Genomic DNA, 17,542 nt, shown 5'->3' on the forward strand with positions numbered 1-17,542 from the left:
AAATAAATAAATAGTTTTTTTTTTCTATCAGGCAATTTTATAAAATAAATTAAAAGGCAATACAATGCAGTCACAGGTCACTGTAAAAAGTTATATGATCAATAAGTTATGACAACATATATTTTTACATTGCTTTTAACTCATCAAAATAAGTTTTAAAATTCAAAATATATTTTTTTGTAAGTTATTCAAGTTTCAACACATTTTTTAAAGTCAGTTTAATGTCATTTAAGTTGAAATGACTTAAACATCCAAGTTGATTGTACTTAAAAATCACCTGTTCAAAATGTGACCACTGACATGTTTACACGTATTATAATCTCAATATCTTTAAAATACAGTGTTAATTATACATTAATAATAGATGGATTCAATCATCTTTCAGAGTGGCAGTAGATTTAGTCACACATTTTGCAGGTGGGATTAATAAATGTTTTCTTTTTCACTACACAGTTGCAAAAGTCATAATACTAGAAAAGAGGCCCGTTCTCTATTATAAACTGCATTCAAGTGAATGAAACTATTCAAAATCTGACATGTTTATGTACATTATAATTAGGTAGCACTTTATTTTACAGTATCATTACATGTAGTTACTATGGTAATAACTATTAATTATGCATAATTACATGCAACTAACCCTAAAACAAACCCTAACCCTATAGTAAGTACATGTATTTAATATTACCCAATATAATACACTTAAATGTATACTTACAGTGTAACAAAGACACCTTATGAATAAAGTGTAACCTATCTCAATACCTTAATAACACAATGTTAATAATGCATTAATAATAGACCCTTTAAAAAATTAAATATTGTAGTTTTATTTGTATTATGGTGTTTTACATGATTTTAGGGATCGTCCTTCTTTTATTATAATCTTTCAGAGTAGTAGTTGGTCAATAGGGTGAGAAATAGATATCACAAATATACTTCCCCAGGTGATTAATCTGTTTTGTATGAAATATCATGTTTAAATATGCAATATCTAATTAAATACGCACTAACTGGCTTACGTTAAGAACATAAATCTGAACATTGGATAAAGCCGTGAGGTTCAAAATTCTGCGTTCTTATTCTTTTTGTTCTCATTCTTGGTTTTTACGGCCTTATATGTGTTGTAATTGAAATCTACAGATAAAGTATAATAAAATAAACACTTAAATGTGTATTCTTTTCCATTACAGTCATGGTTATGGAAGCAAAATAGCCCAAAATCTTAAAAAAACTGACCAGTGCATGAAAAAACTCACTATTTTTTCCTCAAATGTCTTGCCTAAAATTTTATATGGTCAGAAATAAATTTTAACGTGTGGAATTATTAAATGTTTCTTTTCTCTCTACAAACATGGTTGCAAAAACATGCGGTACTAGAAAAGATTTATTTTGCACGTGTCATTCAAAAATAACAGGCATGTCTGAAATGTGAGCACCTTTGTGTAAATGGCAGAAGGACATTGGCTGAGAGCGAACCATTTCAAATGATGTGTAATGAGATAAAAACAGGTCTGGTCATTGTCTAAACATCTGCCTCACAGCTCTCTCTATAGGGAGCAACAGTTTTACACACTTATCCCCGTGAAAACGAGACCGAGCTCATATCCTCATCCATCAAAAACAGTGTTTTATTTCACACGAACCCTCTGTGGAGCATTTAAAAGTGAACAAGACAAAGAATAATCTAGAAAGAGTTTATTAAGCTGAACAACTGTCCCACCCTTCAGGCGTGTCCCTCACGCACACACTCGCTCGCTCGCTCACACAAACACAGCCTTCCTGAAACAAGTATTGTACATTAACATACATTCATTCTAAGCTTGTGTTCAAATAAACATTTATGGCTAGTCACATTATGCGTCAGGTGCATAAGTACATATCAAAACGTGTAATCCGTGTACATCGACACAATCAGAAACGCACATTCATGCACGCGGACGTATGAGGGCCACAACTCCTCTGTCGTGAGTTTTACATGCACAAAGTCCTACAGCATTCCTCAAATACACATCTACCCAACCTAAAACATTCATCTAACACATTACATTATAGTGTCTTATATCAGAGTATAAACAATCACACACACACACACCAGAAAGAGCTGAGCGGGCAGCTCCGGCGTGTGCTCAGAGATTACCTGGGTCAAAGGTCGGCCACCTTGTGAATACACAAACATATACAAAGGCCTGTGTGCTTGTGCACATATGAACACACACGCACGCACATCTTCAAGTCTGATTTAATAATGCTTGTGTCAGCATCTTCTTGTGGTCCTGTCCATATGCTCGTTCTCTCTCTCTGTGACTCTGGCTGGTGTGGCACTATATATTTTCTCCAATAGAGGGAGACAAAGTTTGAGAGACACACACACGTTGAAGTTGGTAGAACATTTCCCACAATGCAGAGGACTTCATCTCTCAGAGATAAGCAGTTGGTTTCCTCTGAAAGGTGGGGCTTTCTTCTGGTTTCTAACCAGTCCTAGATATAAATACATATAAATATGAAAAACATACATTTACAAAGTGAAGTTTCTAAACCAATAGGCTGTGGCTGCGTCCGAAATCACATACTCTCTTGAGGAGATGCTGCGACCACTAAAACTGCACGTTCTATATAGTATTAATGTCATTTGGATGCACTACGTTTGCCACGTTGTCATTATCATGTCTGTCAGCGACACTGCCATTCACAAATCCTCTCCCGTGGCCTCATGGGATAGTAAAGTGTCCGTCACATGCACACTTCAGAATCTCACCGGAAGTAGTAGGTCATCCGGGTACTTTTTGACGACTCTTTTATGAGTACTGTGAATTCTGACATACTTCTTTTGTCACTTACTGTTTTCTGCCTACTATATAGTATTATATAGTACTATTACACTATTTTTATAGTACGTATACTGTGCAAAGTAGGCAAATTTTCACCACTGAATGACCATATATGGCAAAATGGAAAGTATCCCACAGCAGTCCTTTTAACATGTATTTCTTGAAAAAAAAAGAAGTAACATCAAAGGTATAGCGGAGGATCTTTCCAAATTTTAGATAAGACCCGCCCTCTCCACTTTTTGAAAAGTTTGATTGATTCACCAGAATGATTGACAATTAGGAGGACCAATAGTATAGGTTACCCACCAGGAAGTAAAACATCCTCCGCTATACCTTTAAAGGAACACTCCACCGTTTTTTCATATTAAACTATGTTATTCCCTTAACTAAGTCGAGTTGATACATACCTCTCTCGTCTCTGGCTCTGGCGCGCGGCGACACGTTGATAGCACTTAGCTTAGCCCAGTTCATTCATTAGGAACCAAACAGAGATGAAGTTAGAAGCGACCAAACACCTCCACGTTTTCCCTATTTAAATACAGTTACACGAGTAGTTACACGACCGAGTATGGTGACACAAAATAAAACGTGGCGCGTTTTATAAAATAAAAAAAAAGGATAACTATAATGTATGGCGGAATAGCACTTGGGACTCGGGAGCGCTTCGACTCGGCGCAGTAAAAGTGAGAGGGAGAGGATTTTTCAGGAGTGATGATATCACTGCACCGAGTCGAAGTGCTCCCAAGTGCTATTCCGCCATACATTATAGTTATCCTTTTTACCCGCTTAGAAAAGTGCCACGTTTTATTTTGTGTCACCGTACTCGGTCGTGTAACTACTCGTGTAACTGTTTTTAAATAGGGAAAACGTGGAGGTGTTTGGTCGCTTCTAACTTCATCTCTGTTTGGTTCCTAATGAATGAACTGGGCTAAGCTAACTGCTATCAAAGTGAATAGAGCCAGAGACGCGTGCCAGAGCCAGAGACGAGAGAGGTATGTATCAACTCGTCTTAGTTAAGGGAATAACATAGTTTAATATGAAAAAACGGTGGAGTGTTCCTTTAAAATGCAAAATAACAATAAATAAGTAAATTGATCAATTAATTAATTGATCATTTTAAATATTTATTCAAAAATATATTTCAAAAAATTATAAAATATGTACATTTACTGGACACCACCTGGACAAACAACAACGTGGCACACTACTTTTGGAAATGCTCATCGTTCTATTACGCGATGTGTGCGTCTGAAATCGCATACTCTCTTGAGTAGATACTTATTATGAATAATTACTTCACAACAGCTAAAAAAGTATGTTCTATATAGTATGAATATGGGAAGTATGAATGAAATCCGTACTTTGTCATTGTCATGTGACCTACGGCGTCAGTTGCGTTGCTTCACTGTCATTCACAAATCCTCTCCCGAGGCCTCATGGGATAGTAAAGTGTCCATCATATGCACACTTCAGAATCTCACCGGAAGTAGTAGGTCATCCGGGTACTTTTTGACGAGTCTTTTATGAGTACTGTGAATTCTGACATTTTTCGGCTACTATATAGTAGGGAAGTATGTAATTTCGGATGCGGCCATCTTGTTGCAACATTTGATCTTGTTGCATGTGGGTTTTTTATTTGTGCACTTGTTATTCAGTGTAGAAAAAATTGAATAAATACAATTAAACATAAAAATAAAAAAAACAATTTTTAGTAAAGAATGCCTAATTGAATGAGTACTTACGTATAGAGAGGCTGCAGCTGTAAGTGAGAACTCTTTTGTGGAGGCTGGTAACTATAAGAGTCCAATCCACCAATGAAATCAACTGCAACAGAGACAGTCATCCAAACTTAAACACTTCAATATCATTGGAATTCAGTTTCTAACAGCAGATTTCCCAAATACAGAACACTTACAGCTGTCCTCATCATCCAGGAAGACTCGACTGACATAGCAGGCATAAACGAATCCAAAGAGCTGAAACACAGAACACAAAAACTATGTGAACAGGCCAAACATTAATGTGAGTGTACTTTTGTACACATGTAAAGAAAGGAGATCAAACGGAAGCACTCACTGCAAGAAACACTTGCAAGGCTGAGCTGACCACCTCTATGTACTGGTAATCCAGTAGGCAGCCACTGACAGTGATCACATGATGATCCTGAGGAGCCAATGGTGAGTCAGGCACTGGAGTAACTAAGCAACCAGGCCCGTTCTCCATCCACCAGGAACGATGAAGCGATGTGTTAAATGTCATTAGAAAATCCTTGTCCTGAAGAAGAACACAAACACACACAAAAATCATTAACTCAACTCTGACTCTGTTTACAAGTTTTATTTCCTCTATTTTAGTTTTATTAACATTTTAAATTAAATTTGTGGTTTTCATGGTAATTTTAGTAATTTTGTTACGTGGGTTTCCATTTTATTCGTTTTTAATTTCCAGTTAATAACTTTATATTTAACTTGTATAAACTTATTTCAGTTTATTGCCAAGGAAACATTTAGAAGTTTTTCTATTAATATTTGTATTTTATTTAAGCATTATTATATATAAAAAAAATTAAATTATATTCAGTTTTAGTTAATGATAATAATCCTGTTCCAAAGAAAAATGTTTGTCTTCATAATCTATTAACTCTTTCCCCGCCAGCATTTTTAATAATTTTCACAAAACTTTCATGGCCCCCAGAATATTTTGTTGCATGAATATCTGAGCATGCGATGCAATATATCAAAAGAAAGACCAGATCATCTGCTTTTACACAAAAAAGCTTTTTTCTATGCATTCTTTTTTTATCAACACTTGAATGTTGGTGTTTAATAAAAAAAAGCAACATTTTGAACAAAAAGCTGAGAAAATCATATTTTTATTCTAAGACTACAACGTGCTTTAGCAAAGCTTTTATTGCCTGTGTTTTGATCCGGAGATTCTCATTTTTCTCAGATGCTATCATATAGCAGCGAAAACACGGAAAGCAGGAAAATTCCATCAATGGCGAGGAAAGAGTTAAAATGTCCTCAAGCCCTATTAGATCACGTTAAAGGCACACTATGCAAGATTTGTACCTTAATATAACAGCTTCGAAATCATTTCGTAGGTAAACAAACGCGTAGTAGGGCGAATTATCCCGATAGCAAAGCAGGGGCGGACGCCGCTGGCAAAACCAGCAATGCAAGTTTGAGAGGTGGCGCCCCGCCAAATCTCGCGAGAATCACGACTCGCTTTACGGCACGACGTCACATACATCAACAACATATGAAGCAGCCTCTATGGAAGACAGTAGTACACATTTCAGACGTGAATCATGGCAGAGTCGACGAAAAAAGCGCTGTCGTGCGCGAGTTGTGTTTACGACAGTAAAGTTAAATACAAGTACTCCACAGTGACTCTAGGGGGCGCTGTTTGAGAACAACGGAAACTGCATAGTGTGCCTTTAACCAATAAACTATTTTACGGGACGCCCACTTTTCATTATCAAAACGATTCTCTATTAATACAATTAAATAAAATGCCCTTAGTTTCACTTGAAAATACAGAAGAAAAAAAAAGGCATTTCATGTTGACTTAAAGATTAAAGCATAACCATGCATGATATCAAACATTTAATCAAGACTCTTTGGTGTATTTACACAATGACTTGTGGACCAATGCAGTAAATCCACCTACCTGTGACAGGTAGCCAACTTCCAGGTAAAAACAGATGATGAAAGAGTTCCAGCCAACCCAGAGCACAAGCCAGACAGCATACTGAAAATGTGCACACACACACACACACACACACACACAAATATATTAATGAACACATGAGACATGTAGTGTTCAAAAAGACACCATTTTCGTTTGTGAATTCTGACATCTGACATTTGTTTGTCTCACCATGATTATGCTTATGCCTACCAGTATTAGATATCTGGAGCGGATTTGCACCGTTCCAAATACTCCCAAAATGACGGCCACAATGTGGAGGAAATTGGCCAGGATGGGAGCCCACTGATATCCCAAAAAGTCAAACACCTGCCTCTGTAACGCAGCGACCTGTGAACAAACCAACAACAGATTACATGCACAATCACTCAACTTTTATGCATTGCATACGTGTGCACAAAAAGCTTGTACCAACACAGATAATGTCACGTATAGCTGTCGACTCTTGTCCCACATCATTGCAGACTTCAAAATGAGCTATCCTGGGTTTATTTAGGCAAATATGAGACTGGCAAAACAAGCTTGTGCTGCAAGACTCCCAAGTTACATTGGCAGGAAAATGGTACACAAAATCTGGTATTGCTGGCGACTATTCTTGGCAGAATTGACGTGCGCAGCATTCATCCAAGAAACGGCCCAGTGCACATTAACCACGGAAAATTCTTCGAAGAAGGATCATCAGCCACGGGAATCGGCGCCAATAAACTCAGACGATTCTCGTACACTGGAACGTCCATCATTGACAAAGTACTGCATGTCCTCTGCCGCTTCGCATATGCGTTTATTAAATATTTTGGTTAATTTGATGATGGAGTGAGTCTGGTGGTGGGTTAGTTTAGCCAAACTCCCAAGCTGTGTCTGGTCCATGTTTGCTGTGCACTTTAATTAGTTTAGTTATAATTACTCAAATAACAATTAGGATACTCAGATTTTTATAAAGAATATTCGGCGAGAAAAGCCTAAAAAAACTCACTATTGAAGAGTTATTTCACCCAAAAATTTTAATTATCCCATAATTTACTCACCCTCAACCCATCCTAGTTGTATATGACTTTCTACTTTCAACCAAACACAATCAGAGTTATATATATATAAAAAATATATCCTGGCTCTTCCAAGCTTTATAATAGGAGTGAATGGTACCTTAGATTTTGAAACCCAAAAAAGTGCATCCATCCATCATAACAGTAATCCATACGGCTCCAGGGGTTAATTAAAGAGTGAGAAAAATATCCATATTTATAACTTTATAAACTATAATCACTGGCTTCCGTACGCGAGTCGAGTTCTGGCGGAAGATTGACCTCTGACCCGAAGCGCAGAGGATTGATCAAAACAAAACACCCGTTATGAATTAGAAGTCTGAAAGGAGAATTTGTAAAGAGAAATGTGGGAGGAGCTTGAGTTTTTTGCCCTATTTGTTTGAACCGCGAGAAGCGTCTACTCTCACCTAAGCTAACGCTACTCCTACATCCTACGTCAGGTCAAAGGTCACTCTTTTCCGTGAGAACTAGACTCACGTACGGCAGTTAACGGAAGCCAGTGATTATAGTTTATAAAGTTATAAACATGGATATTTTTCTCACAAAAATGCATTGCTTTGCTACAGAAGGCCTTTATTAACCCCTGGAGCCGTGTGGAGCACTTTCATGATGGATGGATGCGCTTTTTTGGGCTTCAAAATCTCGTCCTCCATTCACTGACATTATAAAGCTTGGATATTTTTTAAGATTACTCCGATTGCTGAAAGAAGAATGTCACATACACCTAGGACAGCTTGAGGGTACGTAAATATTGGGATAATTTTCATGTTTGGGTGAACTAACTCTTTCACAGTGAATCAGCAGTACAAGTTGCAGTGGACCATTAAACCCACTAAAGCCAATGGTAAATAAAAAATAGTCTCCACACACATAGGAGCAATCCCAAAGCTCTGTGCTGCGGCTGTTTCCATGGAAACTGCCAGGAGCCCCGGCCCACAGCCCTATGAGAGAAGAGCCCATTCCTCAGGAGACCCTCATCCTCATCTGTGTTACACAAACAAATCATGCATATGCATACATATCTGGGGCATGAAGTTTGAAGCAAGGGCATGAAGTATAAAGCGAAGTTTTAACAGGTGACTCGACTGAGAAGGGAACCAGGGCATCTTGTCCCTTGGCTTCACCTCTTCCAAATCACAACCTCAGGCCAGTGGACACCCTGCGCTCTCTCTCTCTCTCTCTCTCTCTCTCTCTCACACACACACAATATCTTTTCAGGTAAGACTAGACATGAATTGATGATCAACAACACAGTCTTACCAGCTGCAGGCAGCAGATGACCACCAGCGTGCACCTCCCGTCGCACGGACCCATGCTCTCGCGCTTGAGGCACGGCTTGGGCCCCGCGAGGCGTCGGGAGAAAGCGGAGTCCCCGGTGAGGTCCAGCGCGCTTCAGGGTCTTGCTTCACGATCACCGTTCAAAACATCAAGAAGTCCACCGGGACGCGTGCATGCTTCGGTGCGTCGATGCTTTCTGGTGTCTGCCGGTCATACCGGACCTCCTCCGCGGAATTGTCCTGACCGAAGCGTCCTACAGGATTCCCAATCTTAGCGGATCTGCCACACCTTCATTCCGCACCGGGTACCAGGCGCAGACAGCCCCAAAATAGCACAAAGAACAGAGGAAGAGTCAGTGAGCGCGTTTAACTGGCAGAAATGAGCATCATATGATAAGCATCAGACGGAGCGCGAGCGGGGGGGTGTAAGGGCGCGAGGTAAGAAAATAACGCAAATGAAATCCGGAGCGAGCACAAAGCCAGCCTTTGTGACTTACCGTGAGGTCCGGTATTCGTTTTTTTCCGAGCCGATGTACCGTCGGGGGTCTCAGACTGGCGCAGTAGTTTAAGAGACCATCCTCCTGCTCCGGCTCTTTGTCAACATCGGCACCGGGAGGAGGGTGAGGGTTTGTGGGAGGAAATCAGACACCCTCGTGCGAGTCTGACTGCAACCCGCTCGCGCAACCGCACAGAGACGTTCGCCGCGCGCTTGGCACGACATGAGGCGTTCACTGAGGCTGAGCACAAAGAAAACCATCATGCGGCGGCGGACGCTCTTATTACAAAGTGGAAACATTTCTATATTTAAACTAATTTTATGTCAAAGCATGCAAGGTGTTCACATGCGCTATATACACTACAGTTTTAGTACACACAGACTTACAGTAATATATAAAATACAGTACATATACATACACACGTGACGCACATATATAAACACACACACACATATATATATATTTATATATATATATGTACACAAAGAAATCACAATTTTCAGTTTCTCTTCAAACAACAAGGGAGTGTTTTGACTGATGATCTTCTGTTTTCTTCTGTATTGTTGATCATATTTGATGTGATATGCTCAATGAACGTGCACTGTTTATGTATAAATATGAATTAAAGTCTAAATTAAATAAATTCATCATATGAAGCAATTGTTTTTTTTTTTCAGAAGACTTGGATTAAACTGCTTAATTCATAATACGTTTGACACACATATTATACAAACTTATGTTAGATGTGATTAATCGATTTGACAGCCCATATATATATATATATATATATATATATATATATATATATACACACACACACACATATAGATATTTTTTTTATATACACATACATACCATACTTCATAGACAAAGACAGTGCACATTAAAATTTTGGAAACAAGTTTATTAAAAGCATAAAAAAAGTCAACGTTTTTCCATCACATTTCCCCCCCAACTGGTCATCACAATTTCCCAAACGAATACAAATGGCAAAATTCCAAATAATATCTCCATCTGCCCATCCTCTTCACATTCAGCCACACACACACAAACAGCATTCGCACACACACAGTTACTGAATCTCTCCGATGTAGAGGCGCTTATCACTGGATCCAGAGAGAACTGTGGAAGACATAAAATAATGGAGTTACACATGGAGCAGAAAAGGGAAGAATGTGCTCGCTTTATCATTCCAGTTATATATTCTATTACTAGAATAAAATATATATATTTTTTACCAACGGGTTCTTCTGGATGGAAAGCCACCTCATTGACAGACCCAGCATGACCAGGCAGCTTATAAAGGATCCTACGAGTCGTTGTGTCCCAAACATACACAAACCTACAACACCAACACACCAGATTATTAACCTCACACATAATCATACTGCACAAACACTGCATAAAGCACACAAACACACCCTTACCTGTCAGCAGAACCGGCTGCAATCTTCCCCCCATCAGGAGACCAACAGCATCTCAGAAGATTCTGAGACACAAAAAAACTTCAGTTACAAAACACTTTTTATGAACTTCCAGTTCAGCCTCAGTGATGTTTATTGGAAGAATTCATCGATAATTCACCCCCTGATCAAGGGTGTTCACACTTGTAGTTCGGTTTACTTGGTTTGGACCAAAGAAAAAAACACATTTAGTCATGGTCCGCTTAGCGTTCACATTGGCATTTTAACACTGAAGCTAAAGAAACTGAACTAAAAGGCATAGGGATATGTTCACAACCTGATTTTATTATGTATATTTCGCGACAGAACTTACCGAACATTCAAAACAACGCTGTGCTCTGGGCTAAATGCGCTCGTTGTATGTGCGTAGCTACATATGATGGTATTTTGACCAACTGAGAACTTGTGAAGAGCTTATAAAATGTGTAAAGGAGTCAAAACAGCGTCAGGAATCCCCCAAGATCTGCTGCGAGGATACGAACTGTGATGGACAACATCGCGACTATGACAAGATAAAACAGGTATGCTTGAGCAATCTGTCCTTTTAAGGGTCGCATCTTGTGACATCAGGTACCGTTTTTGGTTCATTTGCATGTCTTTGGTCCGTGTTGCGTTCATTTTTCATTCGAGCCGCACCAGAGTTTGTTTGGAAGCGGAGCGAGATCCATCTTTTCAGCGTCTCGGTCCACTTGTGTGGTGTCACCAGGGTTCAGATGACAGCGTTCACACTTAATCAAATGAACCGCACTAACAGAGCAATCGCACCAGTTCATTTTAATCAAACCAAACCTGCCACGTGTGATCACACCCTTAAAGTCTAGCTTTAAAAAAAATGTATAGCAGCAATCACAGTGGAAATCACATACTCTATATGAAGAGTTCAGATGCAAAAGCCTCTAAATGCCATCTGAAATTTTCTTATAGAATGATCATTTTTATCAAGCTCGTATATTTAAATTCAATAATTTCACTCAAATGGCAATGAAGATTACCTATTAATTGTCATTTAAGTGAAATTACTGAACTTAAATATACAAGCTTGATAAAAATGATCATTCTATAAGAAAATTTCAGATGGCATTTAGAGGCTTTTGCATCTGAACTCTTCATAGATAAACAACAAAAAATATATTTTTTAAAAATATATACAAAGAGAATTGGGCTTACCTTCTCAAAATTATGGACATTTCCCTGAAAGATCTTCACACACCTCTCCTTTGGTGCAAATGGACGGATATCCCAGACACGCACTGTTTCAAACACAGAAAACATCAGCAGACGTTTCACATGTAGGCATTAATAACAGGTACACGTATACCACCATTCAAAAGTTTAGGGTCAGTATGTTTTTTTTAGGGTGAACATGAAAGACTTCTTTAAATACTTTTGAATGGTCGAGTGTGTACAAACGCACACACACACACACACATTTAAGCTTACCGCTGTTATCCATGGAGTTAGACAGCAGGTATGATCCATCTGCGCTGAGACTCAGACCGGTCACAGAGTCTCCATGACCCTGCATACTGTAAATCAGTTTGTTTTGTCTGAGGTCCCACACCTGCAGCAATAGACACACATATACAGACAAGAATAAACAAACATTCAGAAACACTGAGGCAAAAAAGCCCAGAAGAGTCTTTGTTGCGCACAGACCTTTATGTCGTTGTCGATGCCTCCTGAGATGATCTGGTCACTGGTGTCATTGAATGTCACACTGAGAACCTGATACGTGTTCTGGAACGTGTGAACAGAGGCCTTCTTCCTGATGTCCCACAGCTACAATAACACATGAACAAAGAGGAACCAAGGACACTTTTAGACCATCTGAACACTCTTATTTAGCAACAACCTAAAGACTTACTGTAACAACTATCATAATACAGACGGCAAACTTTATTTTATTGATTAGCAGGGGTGTGACGATACCCTCATGTCACGATACTGAACTCCTAGTCGCGATACACCTAGACATTTGATAAAAGGTTAACAAATTTTTTTACTGTTGATTAAAATCTAAATGTGATATTACACTGAGGTGTAAATTAATTGGCTTTGACTTGGTGCTGATGACTCAAAGCACAGGACAATAATGACACCAGTATACAAATATTCATGATTCAGAAGCTGAAAATACAGAATTATTTTAGACGAATATGCTTGCACTCTTTCACTGACTAGATATATTTAAAATAATGTAAGCCACATTTTACCGGTAACAGACATTGGCATTATCAGGACCCACAAATATTCTCCCATTGCATTATTACACATTATATTCAACATTAAATATAGTAGTTTAATGTAGTACTGACACTAAAACTGACACAGTTTGCCACTATCCATGATACATATCGTTGCATTTTTGTATTATGATATATTGTGACATGATACATTGTTACTCTCCATATTGATTAGTTATTTGCCTTTTTATACTAGAGAGACTATGATAGTGGAGATTTTGACTTAAAAGGGAGATTGGGTTTGGGACACAAACCAGGTCATATTCAAACTAGGCCATTTTGACTATATCCTGGGCCAGATTGAAAATGCATTGTAGTTTTTTGTTTGAGATTCAAAAGGTCGAGACATGTCAAAGACTTCTCGTGGGTTTCCAGTCTAGACTCGGGGGTTGACTGGTGTCATGTTTACCTTTACAGTTCCATCATCACTGCCTGTACAGGCCAGCTGTGGGCCGCGCCGCGCCGGAAAACATGAGTTCACGAAGGACGTGTGACCTTTCAGACGCTTCACACGCTCCCCAGTCTCACTGTCCCACACACATACGGTCTTGTCTGTACTGGCTGAGAACAGCAGACTGGAAGACACAAGCACACACTGAGGATGTGATATATACTGTATGCATTATTCTTTCATAAATGCAAGTGCACATTCTCAAGAATAAAGGTTCTTTGGTTCCATGAAGAACCTTTAACATCCATGGAATCTTTCCATTGCACAAAAGGTTCCAATAGTGGAAAAAGGTTATTTAGCTTTTTACTAAGAAAAAAAAAAAAGGTTATTTTAAAGGGTTAGTTCACCCAAAAATGAATATTCTGTCAGTAATTACTCACCCTCATGTTGTTCCAACCCCGTAAGACTTTCATTCATCTTCAGAACACAAACACTAGCCGCGTTTCCATTACCCTTCAAATTGCGCAAATTGAAATTGCGAATTGAAAATACAACCAATGGAAACACGTCAATTTCGCAAAAACTCCCATTTATCGCAAAAACGTTTTTACGCTCGCATTAGGTGGTTTTTCAGGCAATTTGAAAAAGAAATATTTAGCAAAACTGCAAAGGAAACAGTTTTTGCGCATTTATAGGTCACCTGACGTAGATGACGCGGTGTGTTTGGACAGAATACGAGACAGAGTTCTTTATTAAATTCATATAAGACAAAAGAATTACAGGAATAATGGATTCTAAACCTCAAATAAAGGCCACAATCACCTCATATGTGCCGCTCACAAGTATAATGGGTCGTTCCTTATCATTAATGCTTGGAAAGCACTCATACATCTCCTTTGATTAATAATAATGACTAGTGCAGTGGCTGGGATATAGTCACTGATCTATATAGAATGTCATTATATAGATCAGTGGATATAGTACATAAACCTACCAACGTCCGTTGCCATGGTTTTTGGAATGATTTTACTTATCGCGCGAGAAAAAAAAAAGAAGTTTTAGTCGCATAAGATCGGTCAATGGAAACGCTGTCATTTCGCAATAGTTTTTTGTCGACATTTAAAAAATAAATAAATTTAAAAATAAATAAATAAATAAATATCGCAAAAGTTTTGTGCAGATCTGTAATGGAAACGCGCCTACTGTCTCACTCCTCCATAGGCTTCTATGGGATCGAAACTTGCCAGCTCAGAAAGTTAGTAAAGACATTGTTAAAATAGTCCAAGTGACTACAGTGGCTCAACCATAAGTTTATCAAGCGACCAGAATTCTTTTTGCGCGCAAAAACATCACATGCATGACCAGCGTCGGCCAATAGTGAGCCTACGTTCTGACGTACAACCCAGAAGCGCTGCGCTGTTACACTATGTGAACTCACTCAGAGAAACACACAGAGGAACATGAATCATTGATTTGTTTTCATTGTTTGTTTTTGTGCACAAAAAGTATTCTCGTCGCTTGATAAATGTATGGTTGAGCCACTGTAGTCACTTGGACTATTTTAAACTTTGTCTTTACTAACTTTCTGGGCCGGCAAGTTTCGATCCCATAGAAGCCTATGGAGAAGTGATCCAGCTCTCAGATTTAATCAAAAATATCTTAATTTGTGTTCCGAAGATGAACGAAAGTCTTACGGGGTTGGAACAACATGAGGGTGAGTAATTACTGACAGAATTTTCATTTCTGGGTGAACTAACCCTTAAGGTTCCACCAAAACTGCTTCTTCTATGGCATCACACCCTTTTGGAACCTTTATTTTTGAGAGTGTAAATGCTACAGGAAGCTTTTTTCTTTAGAACAATATCCGTCCCACAAACGCACCTGCCGTCCGTATTATAATGAAGCTCCATCACAGCTCCAGTGTGGCCTTTAAGCGTGGCATAATTCTCACATTCTCCATAGACGTTCCACATCACTGCAAGAACATGAAAATCAGACATGATCAACAAAAGCAAATCAATATAATAATATCAAATAGTAACAGTCATGTGACTCACAGATGAGGCGGTCATATCCAGAAGAGGCTAGTGTGGCTCCATTGGGGTGAAACTTGCAGCAGTAAACTTCACCTTCGTGACCCGAGAGCAGCATTATGGGAGCCTGCAGACTGGAGCTGCGGGGGGGGCCCTGACATTAACACAAACAGATCAGTGTTTATGCAGGTGCTGTTAGAAATACTCAAGGATGATGAAGCCCCCCTATCATTTGACTGCAGATGGTAATCTGTTTTGAAATCTGAAATCGATTTTGAACTACCCTTTTAGGTGAGGCAAATCCTTCTCGTTCGCTTACATGCACTGTAGTCTCTCCTTTTTGAAGCGTGTGAATGTTCTTTATTGATGTTGTTATTGGTGAGGGAAGTATGTATCTATGGTAGATTTGTATACACACAAATTGCAATAAAGGATAATAAGCTTTCCTGTAGCTCAGTGGTAAGAGCATTGTGTTAACAACGCAAGGTTGTGGGTTCGATCCCAGGGGATTGCACATACCTATGTATAAATGTATAGGATAATGCAATGTAAGTCGCTTTGGATAAAAGCGTCTGCCAAATGCATAAATGTAAATGGATAATAAGCAAAAGTTACTCTGAAAAAGTAGTAAATTACTATCTGCTGATTACATCTTTAACAGTCCATTTAGATTAATGTACTAATTACTCTCTCAAAAAAGTATTGGATTACTTATTACTTTCCAAATCCCATATATATATATATATCAACCTCGAACAGTTGAACAATACAAGGATAAGCATGAAACTGCACTTTTGATTCTTTCCAAGTAAATAATATAAAATTGCATAAATTATTCTTGAACTGACCAAAGTATGTAAAGGGAGACGGTTACATTTAAAATATATATTTTAACATTACATTTTGATGTTAAATCCACTGTTTTATATAGAATTGTTCTATATAGTATTTTATGCAATTACATCAGAAGTAAACTGTAATTAAAGGGAATATTTATTAAATTAGAGTGATTAATTACACCCAACACTAATAAAAAAGACTGGTTTCATGACCAAATGTCTCGCTCATACTACTTGTCATCACTTACTGTCGTAACAATATTATGATGGGACATATAGAAGTGTATTAATGAAAGTATTCAGTGTTCAAGACCTCCTCCACGTTTTAGCTTCACTGAATACTCTAAAGAGATGAAAGTGCCTTCATTTAATTAGTGGTACTTGTGTTTTTAACCAAATGTCACATTCATAAATGCAAGATTAGTAGACCTAATAAAAAATAAACAAAAAAAACTTTAAAGGTTTTGTTGACTTAAGTTTGGCTGTACATAGACTGTATAAGAGACTATTTGTTTAAGAAAGTTAATAAAGACTTTTAAAACGTTTGTGAGCTTTACAAAGTATTATTTGTTATTGATATGCACGTTTATATTATAACAACCCCTGGTGCTTTTTCTTTCTTTCTGTAGTTGTTTTATTTCTGATTGCATAATTGTTCGATATTTCCACTGACTGGAATGAAAGTGAATGTATAATGTCAATATAACAACGTAACCGTTACATTCCCGTAACAATATAACCTCCATAATGATTCACTGAACAAATCCACTTGGTGAACTGATTCAAAAGATTCGAGTCAGTGAATCAAAGCCCCACTACTACAGCATATATATACACATCTATGAGCAAAAGCTAGTTTGTTTAATCTAAATGAGCTCTCGGTTTTACCATAGCCGAGAGTTGTTGGGACTGCGCTGCAGACACCAGTTCAGTCCGGGGTCTCTTCACACCGACGGGAACGACCGCCATCTCTAGACCGCGCTTCTTCGGTTCGATCATTGTTGTGATAAATAAACGAAACAATAAATGAAAAGGTTTCAAAACTGCGAGCTTCTTTCAAATGAATGAGTATTCCGAGCTTCCCACCACTATCGAGCAACACACGCTCGCCAAGTAAAGCACATCCGGTAACACGAAGCCTTCTGATTGGCTGGCTCACGCACATCGCGGTCTTATTGGTTACTGTTAAATCTCTGAACCGGAAGAAAATACAC

General features: G+C 38.4%; 2 protein-coding genes and 1 long non-coding RNA gene across 4 annotated transcripts in view; 1 reads left to right on the forward strand and 2 right to left on the reverse strand.

Moving 5' to 3' along the window:
• Positions 1-3,166, forward strand: part of LOC309511010 — a 295,833-nt gene extending 292,667 nt beyond the window's left edge. The window contains exon 3 of the long non-coding RNA XR_014210470.1: positions 3,019-3,166. This is a non-coding gene — a long non-coding RNA (uncharacterized lncRNA). The remainder of the gene's footprint in view (positions 1-3,018) is intronic.
• On the reverse strand, positions 1,683-9,806 carry nkain1 (sodium/potassium transporting ATPase interacting 1; the record flags this gene model as incomplete). 2 transcript variants are annotated; one of them, XM_082186004.1, is made up of 8 exons in its annotated part: positions 9,360-9,801; positions 8,846-9,151; positions 6,735-6,872; positions 6,504-6,584; positions 4,908-5,105; positions 4,747-4,807; positions 4,574-4,655; positions 1,683-2,481 (listed from the first exon to the last, which is right to left on the reverse strand). In XM_082186004.1, exons 2-8 carry the CDS (start codon positions 8,897-8,899, stop codon positions 2,472-2,474), a joined length of 624 nt encoding a protein of 207 aa, XP_082042130.1. In that variant the 5' UTR covers positions 8,900-9,151; positions 9,360-9,801. The 2 variants fall into 2 exon arrangements, with proteins under 2 accessions (XP_082042130.1, XP_082042131.1); XM_082186005.1 differs by lacking the exon at positions 1,683-2,481 and having other exon boundaries at positions 4,570-4,655; positions 9,360-9,806.
• A 436-nt stretch (positions 9,807-10,242) lies between these two features.
• snrnp40 (small nuclear ribonucleoprotein 40 (U5)) lies at positions 10,243-17,454 on the reverse strand. Its single transcript, XM_082185960.1, has 10 exons — positions 17,217-17,454; positions 15,514-15,643; positions 15,338-15,431; positions 13,475-13,640; positions 12,479-12,601; positions 12,263-12,383; positions 11,990-12,072; positions 10,787-10,848; positions 10,598-10,701; positions 10,243-10,481 (listed from the first exon to the last, which is right to left on the reverse strand). The coding sequence occupies exons 1-10, from the start codon at positions 17,325-17,327 to the stop codon at positions 10,432-10,434; spliced, it is 1,044 nt and encodes a 347-aa protein (XP_082042086.1). The 5' UTR covers positions 17,328-17,454; the 3' UTR covers positions 10,243-10,431.
• Positions 17,455-17,542: the final 88 nt, after the last annotated feature.

This window comes from Leuciscus leuciscus, assembly GCF_965113295.1.
Source record: "Leuciscus leuciscus genome assembly, chromosome: 12".
Taxonomy (NCBI): Eukaryota; Metazoa; Chordata; class Actinopteri; order Cypriniformes; family Leuciscidae; genus Leuciscus; species Leuciscus leuciscus.

Bases quoted from the DNA above. Each gene is read 5' to 3' on its own strand.
- snrnp40 (XM_082185960.1), bottom strand. From the start codon at position 17,327: ATGATCGAACCGAAGAAGCGCGGTCTAGAGATGGCGGTCGTTCCCGTC. The intron at 15,432-15,513 runs GTGAGTCACATG...ATGTTCTTGCAG, and splicing joins TGGATATGACCGCCTCATCT to TGATGTGGAACGTCTATGGA. The intron at 12,602-13,474 runs GTAAACATGACA...GTGTTATTGTAG, and splicing joins GTGATGATGGAACTGTAAAG to CTGTGGGACATCAGGAAGAA.